The 15,016-nt window shown below is 35.5% G+C and overlaps 2 protein-coding genes across 3 annotated transcripts; one reads left to right on the top strand and one right to left on the bottom strand.

Annotated features, from left to right (window-relative positions):
- The first annotated feature begins 4,885 nt into the window (after positions 1-4,885).
- Positions 4,886-7,476, top strand: LOC123200385 (40S ribosomal protein S11-like). The gene is made up of 6 exons (XM_044615554.1): positions 4,886-5,005; positions 5,094-5,134; positions 5,221-5,321; positions 6,712-6,856; positions 6,950-7,039; positions 7,165-7,476. The coding sequence occupies exons 1-6, from the start codon at positions 4,994-4,996 to the stop codon at positions 7,253-7,255; spliced, it is 480 nt and encodes a 159-aa protein (XP_044471489.1). The 5' UTR covers positions 4,886-4,993; the 3' UTR covers positions 7,256-7,476.
- Positions 7,477-8,505: 1,029 nt separating this feature from the next.
- On the bottom strand, positions 8,506-14,447 carry LOC123200698 (110 kDa U5 small nuclear ribonucleoprotein component CLO-like). 2 transcript variants are annotated; one of them, XM_044616029.1, is made up of 11 exons: positions 14,294-14,447; positions 12,876-13,623; positions 12,372-12,440; positions 11,067-12,260; positions 10,859-10,957; positions 10,598-10,756; positions 10,408-10,493; positions 10,137-10,335; positions 9,616-9,726; positions 9,147-9,353; positions 8,506-8,904 (listed from the first exon to the last, which is right to left on the bottom strand). In XM_044616029.1, the coding sequence occupies exons 2-11, from the start codon at positions 13,608-13,610 to the stop codon at positions 8,806-8,808; spliced, it is 2,958 nt and encodes a 985-aa protein (XP_044471964.1). In that variant the 5' UTR covers positions 13,611-13,623; positions 14,294-14,447; the 3' UTR covers positions 8,506-8,805. The 2 variants fall into 2 exon arrangements, with proteins under 2 accessions (XP_044471964.1, XP_044471965.1); XM_044616030.1 differs by having other exon boundaries at positions 14,212-14,413.
- Between the last annotated feature and the right edge of the window lie 569 nt (positions 14,448-15,016).

Genomic DNA, 15,016 nt, shown 5'->3' with positions numbered 1-15,016 from the left:
CTTTCAGATTATGGAGGTGAATACTTGAGTACAGAATTCCAGGAGTTCCTAAGAGACAAATGAATACTATCTCAGTTGACTCCGCCATTCACACCACAACATAATGGTGTGTCTGAACGGAAAAATCGTACTTTATTAGATATGGTACGATCTGTGATGAGTTTTATTGATTTGTTAGTTTACTTATAGGGATATACTCTTCAAATAGCACTACATGTGTTGAATAAAGCACCATCGAAGTCCATTCGAAAGACACCATACGAATTATGGTATGATAGACTTCCAAGTATAAACTACCTGAAAATCTGGGGATGTCCTGCATTTTTCAAAGTGGTTAGAACTAATAAATTGGAGTCCCGAGTAGAAAAAGGTCGGTTTATCAGGTATCCAAAAGAAAGTTTAGGATATTATTTCTACTTTCACTCTGATCAAAGAATTATGGTCAGTAGAAATGCACATTTTCTTGAGAAAGAGTTCTTAGAGGAAGGTGGTGCAATAAGGAAAATTGTGCTCGGAGAAGAGTCTAGAGAGCCCGTAACCGAGCCTATTCAGGTAAATCCTCCAAGTATACAATCACCTATACCAACTACAACAGCTCAAATAAGAAAATCTGCTAGAGTGTCTTGATCTCCCGAGAGATATGGATTTCTGACAAAAGGAGATTTTGAATCTCTTCTAATGGGAGAAACTGAGCATCTAGAGGATCCAAAAATTTACCAAGAGGTAATATTGGATATTGACTCTAGTAGATGGCTAGAGGCAATGAATTCAGAAATTGAATCTATGAATGTCAATCAAGTATGGACGCTTGTTGATCCACCTGATGGAATAGTTCCGATCGGATGTAAATAGATCTTCAAGAGAAAAATTGGCAAGGATGGAAAAGTTGAAACTTATAAAACTCGATTGGTAGCTAAAAGGTTATACTCAAAAACAAGGGTTGGATTATGAGGAGACATTTTCACCAGTCGTAATGCTTAAATCCATCAGAATCCTACTAGCCCTCGCAGCACACTATGATTATGAGATATGACAGATGAATGTTAAAACTGCTTTTCTCAATGGGTATATTGAAGAAAATATCTATATGGAGCAACCAATCGATTTTGTGTCCGCTACCGAGAGGTATAAAGTGTACAAACTACATCGATCTATATATGGAGTGAAACAAGCTTCAAGAAGCTGGAATATTCGATTCGATGAAACAATTCGAGTATTTGGTTTTATTAAAAATCCGAATGAGCCATGTGTTTATAAATTGGATAGAGATAAAATTGTCATTTTCCTAGTCTTGTATGTAGATGACATAATATTAATTGGAAACGACATTGGCACTATGACTGACGTTAAGCTATGACTAGCGAAATCTTTTTCCATGAAGGATCTTGGAGAAGCAACTTATATTTTAGGTATCTGTATCTATAGAGATAGAGCGAAAGGATTAATAGGTTTATCTCAAAAGTTGTACATAGAGAAAGTGTTGAAATGCTTTACATGCAAGACTCTAAGAGAGGTCTACTACCGTTTCCTCATGGAACACATCTATCAAAAGATATGTGTCCAAAGACTGATGAGGAACGACAACGAATGTGTGAGGTGCCATATGCTTCGGCAGTAGGTAGTCTCATGTATGCCATGTTATGTACACGACCAGACATTGCTTTTACAGTTAGTGCAGTAAGCAAATATCAGTCAAATCCTGGAGAAAGACACTGGACAACAGTAAAAGCCATCCTGAAGTATTTAAGAAGGACCAAGAAGTTGATACTAGGTTACGGGGGTTCAGAGTTGACGCTCAAAGGATACTCATATTCTGATTTTCAGTCAGATGTAGACGATAGAAAGTCTACGTCTGCATTTATTTTTGTTTGTAATGGAGGTGCAGTCAGTTGGAAAAGTGTCAAACAATCAACTACTGCAGACTCTACTACAAAAGATGAGTATATTGTCGCTTCAGAAGCTGCAAAAGAGGCTGTTTGGATGCGTAAATTTGCCACAGAGTTGGGCGTGGTTCCTCAGATGAGTCAACCAGTAATTCTATTTTGTGACAATACTGGTGTCATTGCATAGGCAAAAGAACCAAGAGCGCATCAAAAGTCAAAACATGTTCAACGAAAATATCATATCTTGAGAGAATTCGTTGGAGCTGGAGATATTGTTATTCAGAAGATTGCTTCGGCAAACAATCTTGCAGATCCACTAACTAAAGCACTAATGCAAAGACTGTTGGACCAACATCTAGAGAGGATGGGCATTAGGTACTACAGCGATTGGCTTTAGTGCAAGTGGGAGTTTTTGTTAGAATATGCCCTAAAAACCAATCGCTTTAATTGGTTTTAAGGATTGTATATCTTGCATATACATTATTAATAAAAGAAAAGTTCTGTCATACTTCACATGTTTTAAACGTCACTTTTATATATATATATATATATATATATATATGTAGTTGTATATTACATCTATATTAACTACATGCATACAATATGTGAAAGGTCCCGATGAGTTTTAATAAACGTCATCAAATCGTTCCCTGCATAGGCAATCTGTTTGGGCAATAGTATTGCATAGTGGGTGTGTGCTATATCACTACAGTATATCAATGGATGATATTAGACATGGTGGATATACACATGGGTAAACAATGGAACCATTTGATGGTTAGAGAACTGATCAAAGGTTATTCTATTATATTGTTTATCGAATGTGATCGCTGAACGATGATCACATGGGCATTAATATGTACTCAATGATACATTGTGAATCATACTAGTGTATAGATCTTTTGACTTGAGATATCACAGTTGTGCTTTGTTTCGGAACGTATGGTTCATACGGTGTATACCACGAGGCTAATCATGTCTCGTTCAAAAGCCGTTTTGATCATATGTTGCTTGAGCGAGAGGACAAGTGATGATCATACAAGCATCCGTCAGCTCGACTACTCCCAAGTTCCCATACGAATATCGAGAAACATGAAAATCTAAGACACTGGCCAATGTAGATAAAAGACCACAAGAAAAAAGTTTCGATATGGCACGTTATGATGTATTACTTGATATTCGAAAAGATTAAATATTGGATTTTGACATTCCATGAATCCAAGTTTAATCAGGATGTAATGACGGAGGGATTGGACTACATGGTAAGTGTGAGTAAGAAAGGTTCATTTGATATTATGTGAAGCTTGTATTTCATTGTGATGTAGGGGTCATGGGACATTGCTAGATGATACCACATGATCAATGGGAGCTTCATTTTGTAGCGAAAAATGAAGTACATCGGTTAACGACAGTTTTATGTTATATAATGATATAATAAAACGTATCGTCCAATATGGGGCCCATGACTACGTCACTATGAACTTTGAAGGTTACACCTATATTTCAAGGAAGAAAATAGTGTTATGAAGCTGAAAATATTTATCCATAGTTGGCTAACACTTTCCGAGGATAAAAATTGTGTTTTTTGAATAAGATTCGGAAAAGGAGCAAAATTGTCATTTTACACCTTTTAAATTGTTTAGAAAGTTAAAATGATTAATTTTGGGTACAAATGAATTAACATGTGTCAAATTCTCATTTCTCTTATGTATCCACCAATGAGAATTAAACATATGTTTTAACTTGATAATTATCAAGTTTTAATGCAAAAAATGTGAGAGAAAATAAAGAAAAATATACATTTTTCTTTTCTTCTTCTTCTTTGCCGGGAAAAGCTTCTCCTTTCTTCCATTTTTCTTCCTTGAATGGTGTAAGTCAAGAAATCACTTATTTTAGTGATTCAAGCTTCCAAACTTCAAATCAAATTACAAGGTACAAGGTAGTTTACATGTTTCTATGTTTTATTTATTGAAAAACCATATAAACTTTTCAATACCATTGTTACATATGATGTGAACATAAATTAAAAATTTTAATTTTGTTGTCAAAATCCTTCAACAGATACTTTGGAGCATAGAATGGAGCAAGATTCCTCCACCCATGTAAGCATAGTTCACCAATAACACTTGTAATGCCATTTTTATGTCTCAAGTTTGCTGCAAATTCAACTTTTGTTGTTACCTAAGGGCTCCTTCAAACCATTATCAAAACTTATCTCAAATTTAGAAAATCTGGAGAATTTTGGTGGGGTAGGCTGGTAAGCTGGTAAGATGGCTGGCTTATGAAATTTACACATTTTACAACATTTCTTTTTTATTGAAGGAATGTAGTTCCCAATTTTTGTTCACAGTGCACACACAGTTTGTGAAAGATGTTATATTCTTCTACTTTGAAGAACTGAATTGAAATGGGAAGTAATAGAGTAGTAATAACCATTTGAAGAATTTTCGAAAAATGGAAAATTCAGGATAGGGTTGGTGATTGGTCCCTCTTTTGCTGTATCCAGTGGCTGAGGAGAACACAAAGTAGTAGCCCCTTGAAGTTGCAAACACCAGATGTTACAGCTTTGGACCCAAAAAATATATTAATGGTTGTGTATAGGAATAATATGGAGTGATAACAAGAGCATAAGCATATACAGTGATAAGAAGAGCATGAGTTGGGGAACTAATTTTGTAATTAAATTAGTTAAAAGTATTGGTTATTTTATATTGAAAATATATTATATTAAATTGATTTTAAATTAATAGATAGGTAGATAAAACTAATATTAATTTGAATTTTTGACTAAAATTATATAATAAAAAAAATATTATGATTAAAATTGTATAAACAAATTAAATTTCCTATATTTATTGTTAAATAAAAGAAAGAATGTGGTCAATAGTTTCATTTGAGCCATCAATAATCTCTTGGAGCAAATCTGAGGGGTATTAAAAATTTTGACTCGAGATTATCGAAGCCCAAAAGGAGGCCTAATTTCAGCCCATTTTGAAGCGTAGCTGGCTATTAGTAACCCGGTCGGGTCGTTTAGGGTTTTGAGGAAGTGAGGCTGAAGTTCCCAAAGCCTCCATCTGCTTGACACTTTCAAGCTTCAGCATCTTTCAGTCATGGCCGAGCAGGTTCACTTCATTCTCTTTTTCTTTACGCTTTTTATTTTGATTGTGTTCCAAGGTTAAATAAGGGGTTATTATGGGTGTTTTGTTGCAGACGGAGAAGGCATTTTTGAAGCAACCCAAAGTGTTTTTATGGTAATGAAGCTCTGTACAAGCATATAACTTGTTTTTCTCTCTCTGTATTTAGCTTGCTTAGTTTTTTTTTTTTTTTTGTGTAACAGCTCGAAGAAATCAAGCAAGGGAAAAAGACCTGGAAAGGGCGGGAACCGTTTCTGGAAGAGCATTGGTTTGGGCTTCAAGACCCCAAGAGAAGCCGTCGAAGGTATTTGCTTCCTTTCGAACTCCACCAAGATTTCAACTTTCTACTACTGATAGGATATATAAAATAAGAAATCATTTGTTTGAATCTTCAGATCAGATTTTGATATTTATGCATTCCGTATAGCTAGCTTTTTTAATTTGAATATGGCAATGATATGTGTCTGTGTGTATAATATTTTGGTACTTGGTTACATGTTTACTTTGTAACAAGAGTATATGAGTCTTCATGAAACTTGGGTTATGTGATTTCTTCTTCTATGTGTGATGTGCATGTTCAACAGTTTATGTAGGAAGCTTTTAGATAACCGGTGACATTGTCTTCTGTCAACTTAGATGTCAACTTTTACTTTTTGTGGTTAGATTAGTTGATGTAATGATGTTTAAGGCAGAAAAACAGATTAGGTTGTTGCGGAGTTAATCGATGTCGTATATTTATGGAATTGTAAGCATGACTAATATACTAGAAATTGAATGTATTGATCCAACTTAATGTGGGGTGACATTGAGAGATGTCTGATGGTGGGAACTCCTTTATAAGAGGGAAAAACTTTGGCCTTAGGGGGGAAATATCCAAAAGTTAGGGAACCATCCACAAAAGTTAAAATAAGAAATTAGGGAGATAAACAATGCCAAAGGAGGCCAAGGACAAACACAAACTCTGACAGAGAAACCCCAAAATTAATTGAAGCTGTAGGTTTACTTAATTGCTATCAATACAAAGAGCCCTCCCATTTATAGCTGTCAAGTTTTTGTGCACAATGGCGCAAAATATTTTAATTCTGGCTACCATCAATGGGAGTGTCTCCACTATCTTGTCGGGCACGATTTTTTCTTTCGCAGGATAGTGTCTAATGGGTAGAGGATTATGAATGGATGAGATTGAAGAGAAGATTGAATGAGTATTTAGTGCCAATTGGTCAAAAGTTACCAATTTTCTCAGCCATGAATTGTTTTGAATGAGTCCTTTTGAGGCTTGAATTTTTCAGTATTATCTAAAATTATCAAACATTTGGATGTTATATTGTATCCTATTGATAGGATACTGGTCAGAAAAAAAAAAAAAAAGAAAATTAGAGTTAGTTAATGACCTTTAGAAATCAAATGCTTTTCAAGTGGATACCTTTTATATTGGCATATGCATGAATTATTTTTGGATAATGTTATCAGTGGGTGAATCCTTTTTCAAGTGGTTAGGTATTTAACTTGGCACTTTATCTAAGTTCTCTGACCATATACTTGTTTCTTCTCTACTTGGCATGGCTAATATATGTACTTGTGTTCTTGTAGCTTACAGCCTACATAAAAATAAGATACTTGTTAATTGCTCAAAATTTATTTTGTATCCAAAGTGTTTCTTGCTGATTTGAGCCCTATATATTTGTTTTACACAGGAACTTACATTGACAAGAAATGCCCATTCACTGGCACTGTTTCTATCAGAGGACGTATCTTAGCAGGTACCTGCCACAGTGCCAAGATGATGAGGACTATTGTTGTTAGACGGAATTACCTTCATTTTGTGAAGAAATATCAAAGGTGTGAGCCAGCTTCTGGGTGTCTAAGCATTTTCTGTTTCTGTCTTTAGATTTTGTTTCTATAAAGAGTAACATGCTCTTTTTGTTTGTTCAGGTATGAAAAGAGGCATTCAAATATTCCTGCACACATCTCACCATGTTTCCGTGTGAAGGAAGGAGATCATGTCATTATTGGCCAATGCAGGTTATAATTCTTAGCCAAAAAACCTTTTTCTTTATCATTTTTAATGCATAAATGTGGTTTTTCCAGAAGTCTTACAGTTTTGCATTGACAATTATATTTTTTTTCTCTTGTTTTGTCAAATTTAGGCCATTGTCCAAGACAGTGAGGTTCAATGTGTTGAAAGTTATTCCAGCTGGATCTTCTGGTGGTGGCAAGAAGGCTTTCACTGGAATGTGAAGTGTTTCTTGATTTGAATTAGGTTGGTGTTGAAACCATTGAGTTAAAATATGATCTGATTAAGGAAGAGAAGTCTTATAAAAATTTTGGAGCACTATAGATATTATGAATGATAGAACGATAGAGCCTTTTGTCATTATATATGATTTTGGAACCATGAAATCTTGAATTTTGAAGATTACTACGCTATATGTTAGTTAAATATGGAATTTTGTGGTTAATTTATAGGTTTCTTCAATTAAAATGATGTGATGTTGGACCAAAAGCTATAGGATTTGGAGGGAAATAAACTGTTTTACAATAATATAATGTGTACCAATGCTATGAATACTTGTGAGGAGAATTAATTCGAGTATCAATGATGATATATTATTATATGATTAAGTGTTATTTTATTATTAATTTAAAATCATCTAATTATATAATAATATATCATTATGAGTATCAAAATTAGTATTGATCACACGGATACGAATTAAAAATCATTATTATATGAAACTTGTAAGTAAAAATGTTCACAATCAAATGTGCCTCTTTTGGTTACCATTTATTATTCTTGCCGTATCGAGCCAAATAGCTGTATTTTAATATAGATATTGATCTTTTCTATCGGGGAATTAAGTGCAAACAATGATTATTTCCCCTTCACCTATTTGTGTGTAAATAATGATTTTATATCTATATTTTAAGACAAATACAGTTAGAGAATTATAATAAAGTGCCATCTAAGGAAAGATAATATAAGAAGAGAACATGTGTATTAATGTTTTATCGATGGTCTGTTTGAATCTTAGTGCCTAAAGGACTAAACAAAGAACCCAAGAAAAGGACTAACAAGTTACAAACAAATTACCCAATGGCTGTAGCAAACAAATTATATGACATTGCAATGAATTGAAGATTTTGCACTATTTATCATGTATTGGATGGCAATTTGAATCGATGGATGGGTTGGTAATGATCACTAAGAATGAATACGTGAATAAACTTTCTAAAGTAAAATCTTCATTCATATACGTGTCTGATCAAGAATTGGAGAATTCCGACAAGAATTGTCAATCGCTTCAAATGTGATGGTGTGATCATCATAAAGACGCCAAGGGTTGTGCCTCGGTGAAATTAGGATTTTGATACTCAAATTCAAAACCATCCAAAAGATATATATGATTGTTGATGCCCCGTAGAGGTCCAAAAACTTCTCATTGATTTTATTTAAAAAAAAAAAAAAAAGGGAAAAAAGTACTACTATCTTGAAAACACATAACGACTAGCAACAAAGAAAAGAATACATTAGCTTACAGCCCTTGTAAATTAGGGAATCAAATACAACATAATTCCAAAAAACAACTCCACAGAATCTTAATTAAAAATACTTTGGACTTACAGCTACTGGAGATTGGTTTGGGCAGCGTCCACGTGTGGAGTTCAGTTATATGATAGCTTCACTATAATTACTGCAATTGTTCTAACCTCTACACCTTGATGGATTTAGCAAGAGGAAAAGGAAAGACTAAACTCTCAAGACAGACATCCCTACTTGCTTACATCCATCATATCATTTGCTGATGTAGATCAGCAGCCTGTTGAGCAAGTTCCACCACCATGGCTTCATCAAAGAACTTGTTGATGCTCACATCTTCACTCATACCCTGCCATATCCAAGTGAAACCCAAATGAATGCATAAGCGATTACCATATTAAGTAGCATCAAAAATATATTGATCCTATAAAAAGGCATGTTGATTAGCACAAAAAGACTATTGGGTTCCTTGAATCACATAAATGAATTTTAAGACAACTCAGTCCTTATGCATTTTCTTGCAAAAAGATTTATTGACATCTAAGGGACCAGAGAGAGTGAGTGGACAAGAGGGAGAGATTGGAGTCATACCTTTCTACGCCTTGTCTTGACCATAAATTCACGGGCAAGGTGCTGGATTGGGGCAGGTTCAAGTGGACGCAAAACTATGCTCTTGTCGAGGGGATCTCCAGGAACTATAGCCCAGTGATCAAACACTGAGAGGCAAAACGCTTGCCCTTGAGTATGGTACCTCAGATCCGTCTCAAAACCAAACGATTCAATCACAGGTAAAAATGCCTGCAAACCAGTGGCCAAAAAATTTGAATGTAAAAACTAAAACAAGCGAATGCATTACACAGAAACTCAACACCTATGGTTTCAACAATTCTGCACAAGTGGAAGAACCAGCTGCATGCACATGAAATAAAACCACAGGGGATTTGTTTGGAAATTCAATAAGATAAAAATTGCAAATATTCTAGTCCTCCAAACTCCAATTAAAAACGTAAGTCATAGAAACAAATTTTTAACAGCCTGAAGCATGCAAAGCTTTCCATACCTTAACAACATACGCTGGGGTCCCTGGTTGAGGAACATCAGCAGTAACATGCCCACGCCTGCGAGATAAAACAGTGTAGATCGCAGAGACACAATCAATTGGAGTTTGTATCTGAAAGACAGCAACAACCAAATTAGATAACCAAAATATGCATGTCAAAACCTATAATGAAATAGAGCTATCTCAATGAAACAATTTTTTGTAAGGAATACCATAGTTTCAATGAGGGAAAAAAAAAAATGAAATAATATATTTTTAGTTTTCAATGGAATATTTTTATGTTTATTTGACAACCTTGAGAAACTCTACTGCAGCAAAATGAATTGCATGTATACTAGAAGATGTCTTTTTGAGATGTTGTACACTAGAAGATAAAAGAACATAACAGACAATGACAGATCAGACTACCAATTTTTTTTCAAGATTATGGCATTAAAGTTCAGTTAAGCTAAGAGAAGCAGCCAACTGCGTATAACCCTTCTTCAAAATGCAATTCATTCTACATAATAAACAACCATTACCTCCACATAATACACTGGTTCCATAAGCCGTGGGGTAGCCATAAGGAAAGCTGAATAGGCCACACGACGAGCTGTGGGAATAATCTGACCAGATCCTCGATGCAGAGGTTCTGGAGCAATCCTTGCATCAACTATTTTAAACTTGACATTTCTGATGGGCTCATCACAGAGGGGTCCTTCTCGAGCACCCCATTGAAATCTGTCCAAAATATCATCAAACTATTTCTGGTAAGAAATAATTTTCAGTCAGAAAAATAATAAGCTAACTTACCCTTGAACAATGGAATCCTTGACAGCACCCAGCAAGTTCTTGTCAACTTCTGTTGGAAGTGTATCATCTAATAAAATATTAGGTCCCTGTAGGCATAAAATATGTACATCAACTTAGCCTCATGGGACCATACACAAAATAAACTAATATACCTCCTGCAACACCTAAAAATTTAAAGCATCTGTATTACCTGCTTATCAGGGCCAAACGCCCATATAGATCGAGCTGCCAGCAAATCCCAGTCATATTTTGTTTTGAAGAAATCTCCAAGTGTCTTCCGACTCCAATCAATACTTACAACACTATTCTCAATATCCTCAGCAAGACCTCTCTCCAGCGGTTCTGCAATCTGCCAAATGTATAGACATTAAGAAAACCAGATTAGATTAGCCATATAAATTGCAATTCACAGACCACCAGGATCCAAAAGAAAATTAAGTGGCTTCCTTACCATGGTGATTTTATTTTTCTTGTTGGGTGTTTCGGCAAAACATTTCATCGATGAAGACTCCACCACTGTTTCACAAAATGAGACAACAGGATCCGCCACCTAGAAGTTTAAGCAGATCAAGCCAATTAAGGCAAAAAGTATCCAAGAGAGATGAAGAAGAAGACCACTAAATTATTGCAAAAGGAAAGTGGTATAAGAAAATAAGTACCTTCACTTCAACTTCAGAATAAAGCTCTCTCAGATCTTTCATGATTGAATCCAAGTACAACTCTCCAGTACCTAAAATAGTATGCTCCCCGGATTCCTCCACTTTAGTTATGGCTAGAGGATAGCTTTTGCTAATTTTCCTAAGACCCTCCACCATTTTAGGCAACTCACTAGGATTTAAGGGTTCTGTAGCTGTTTTTACCACCGGAAGGGTATTGAATTGTAGTGGCCGGAAAATGTACACATCTTCATCATAATCCATATTACAGAGAGTGGCAGTTTTCATAATTGATGCGTCAACACCTTCAATAAGAACCCAAGAACCTGGAGGCGCACTACTTATGGCTATCCTATCTCGAGCTTGATAAATCCATAATTTTGTTACTTCTTTTACCGTCATGTCCTCTTCATCATCTGGGGAATAGCCTTCTCCCAACACTCGTACAGTCTGCCCTGTCTGAATTGTACCACTGTAAACCCTACCAAAAGCATCAAACACACTGCAATCAGACTTGGGATACAGCTTAGTCACATTGACCATAAGGGGGGCAGAAGGATTACAATCCACCATGGCATTATGAATCATAGAGTTTTTAGGTCCTGTATATATATGGTCTACTTTCCTTGCTGCAGCTTCTTTAGCAGAAGGTACATGCTTAACCAGCATATCAGTAAAGCCTGAGGCTGCACCAAAAACTGAGCTACAAGCCAGCCTAAGCAGAGGCCTGACATTCAATTTGTAAGCCGCATTGCTAAGAGTCACACCAAGTTCTGCAAGAGTTGCCTCCACACTTTTTTTATGTTCTCCAATCACTTGGCTATATATTTTGTACAGGGGTTCAAGAACAAATTGGACAAAAGACCTTTCTCCTCCACTCACAGGGGGTTTCTTCTTGAAATTCCTAGTATCTGGATGATAGTACATGTCCCCCCAAAGACGAGCTGCAAACTTATCAGCATCAAATGGGACCCCATGGAGTTTGACATATAATTTAGCAAATGACTGCAAAGTGAAGGACCATCCTGCACTGGCACTTGCAAAACAAACATTTCCAGCTGCTGGATCTATAACTTGAACATTTCCAGCAGTGGTTGAAGCAGCAGAAATGTGGTTATTAATGACTTCAATTGTATGCCTCAATTTATGGTAAGCATCCTTGGGAGGCAGCTTCAGTTCTGTTATCAACCTGTCAACCTTTAAGGGGAAAAGAGTACATACATAAAATGGTAGGTACACTAAGCCATGAAGCAATTGTTCATAATAAAATGTGAAAATTAAACTGAGCCTAGCTGGATTTAAATTTACCTTATTGATTACAACTACAATGGGCAAACGCTCTTGGATTGCATGGCGTATAGCCCTCTCCGTGTTCACCTGTGCAAAAAAAAGACCGGAATTATACCAAGCAACTCATGACTATCATATGGTTCACACCAAGGTGACAAGTGATGCCCAAAGACACTCCAAGGAGAAAAAGACCAGTAGTAAATAAATCATGTTAAACAACACAATTCAAAGGCCCAAGGGTAAAAGTCACCAAGCACACATGGAATTTAATAGAGATTATTAAATTTGTGACAGCAATTGGTTTTAGAAAGAAAAACCATAATCTGAGCTCAGCCCAGTTGATACCCACAAAGAGATGACCTATAACCTTAAAATTTTCAAACTTCACGCTTGGGTCTATCTATGGTGACTCATGAAAAAAATATATATATAATTCTGCCTAAGTACCAAAAGAAATGAGTAAATAACGAAATTATTTTGATGGATGAATGATTGCAAGTTGCAACAGAAAGGCTATCGTACCAGCAACCCATCAGCAGCGTCGACAATTAATACAGCACCATCTGCAAGCCTGAGAGCAGCAGTCATTTCATCAGAGAAATTGACATGACCAGGGGTGTCCATGATGTTACAAAGGTATGATTTTGAATTGCTATCCTCTAAAACAAGTGACATTGGAACTGCCTTGATTGATATCCTCCTTTCTTGCTCATCAATTCTTGTATCTGTGTATCTCATGTGCTTCTCACTGTTTGGATCAAATGTAGACATATGGTGAGTTTGCTCAATCAACATATCCATAAAAACTGTCTTCCCGTGATGCAAGTGCCCAACAAGTGCAACATTCCGTACCAAGGCAGGGTTTGACATGAGACCAATAAGAAACTGGGTCGATACATAAGTAGAAGAGTCTTTCACCCCAACCTCAAACTTGATATTCCTCACAGGTTTAATAATGGGTTGTTCAAGGGGCTGCTCATCCTCGTCCATGACCAAAGTCTCAACATCTTCACCATAAACCTCTTCGGCTGTTGGATAGTATTTCTTATCCTCAGCAAGGACAATCTGGTTATCCATATCAACATCATTTGCGGCAGTAATCCACCCATTGGCTGCACCCTCACCATCTGACACAAGCTCATCTTCAGTAGCTTTGTCTGGAAGGTCTTCATCTTCTTCCTCAGCATCACTCTCTTGGTCGGACTCTATTTCAGGTCCAATATAGTTTCCAAACTCATCATATAAACTATCATCCATGTTCTTCTCAAATCTGCCGTAATTAAGAACAAATAGTGGGTTTAACATGGCCACCACAAAAGAGCAAGTAATCATAGTAAAACAAAACAAAATATAAACTGGTTCACACCCTGCCATATTTCTTTCTATCCACAAAACTTAAACATTTATCATTTTCTTCCAAGAAAAGGCACGAAAGTCTAATAAATCATAATTTTTAAACCTAAATTTTCAATTTTGAATAGCAGATTCTCCTCAAAGTAACAGACAATCTTGAATAAAAATCTAATTCTCCTCAAAAAGAAAAAAAAAAAAACTTATTAATACATATGTGATTCAACTAACAGACGATTCTTTCCGAACAAAAGCACACTCAAAACTTTCCCTTGCTATTCCCTGTGTTCTTCCAGAATTTCAAAGCAACCAAGCAAACACTCAAAAAAAAAAAAAAAATTTCTAGTTGTGTGTTATAATGTAGAATTAGATCCAATAGTTAAAAAACCCAAGCCTCTGAAACAGGGTAACTTATTTTGACATTCCAGCATTTGCGCATCAGTAACAATTATCTAAACAATCAAATAAACACCTTCCTTCTTGAAAAAAAAAAAAATCTATCACTCACACTCAAAAGAGAATTTAATCTTTCTTTTGAGTTAACACGGTGCACGTAGAAACAAAAACGGAAGCTTAAGCTGATGAGTTACCTTCAAACTATAACTAATCAGAAAAGCAGAAGAAACAAGTGTTGAAGAAGGGTTTTTTGAGAGGGGACGAGAGAGGGAGAATTTCTTTGGAAGGTTCTGGTCTGAGTTGGGCCTATCGGGTTATCCATCAAACTGTGTCGGGCTCTTGATGGACGGAGCTATTTTGTATTTAATTTTGTCCCTTTTTAATGTGAATTTTAATTATATTTAGGTTTTGATTAATCATTGTAAGATCACTTGAGGCGTTCAAAACCTTTTCTTCATCACTGATCTAATGGCAGAGGCCTAGAGCTCTAATGAGTTTTAAATTTTAAATATTGATATTTAAGCTCATTAGCATCATTTCACCAGGAGCTGGTTTTACTTTAGCGAAATATTCTTCTTTTTTTTTTTCCCACAAAATTGTGTTCAAACTCGAATTCACTATTCTAAACTTAAGGTAAATTCGAATTAACCTTTATTAGAGCACCACTTGATCCACCCCTGTTTTAATTGACACTTCTTTTTCATATTCTCATATTTTCATATTCTCATATTTTCATATTCATTGAGTATCATACTATTTTCAGATGTTAGAATTATAAAAATATGCAGTCAATTTTAGTTTTAGGAAAATGGGTCAAGATTTTCTTATATATAAAAAAAGTGTCATCAATTTGTGCCCCAGTTATTCTAGAAATTGATGGCAGTGTCTTCAGATTAATATAAATTCATTACTTTACA

This window comes from Mangifera indica, chromosome 17 (assembly GCF_011075055.1).
Source record: "Mangifera indica cultivar Alphonso chromosome 17, CATAS_Mindica_2.1, whole genome shotgun sequence".
In the NCBI taxonomy this organism is placed as follows: Eukaryota; Viridiplantae; Streptophyta; class Magnoliopsida; order Sapindales; family Anacardiaceae; genus Mangifera; species Mangifera indica.
The sequence above is the reverse complement of the archived record's forward strand: the minus strand, read 5'-3'. Positions and strand labels throughout refer to the sequence as shown.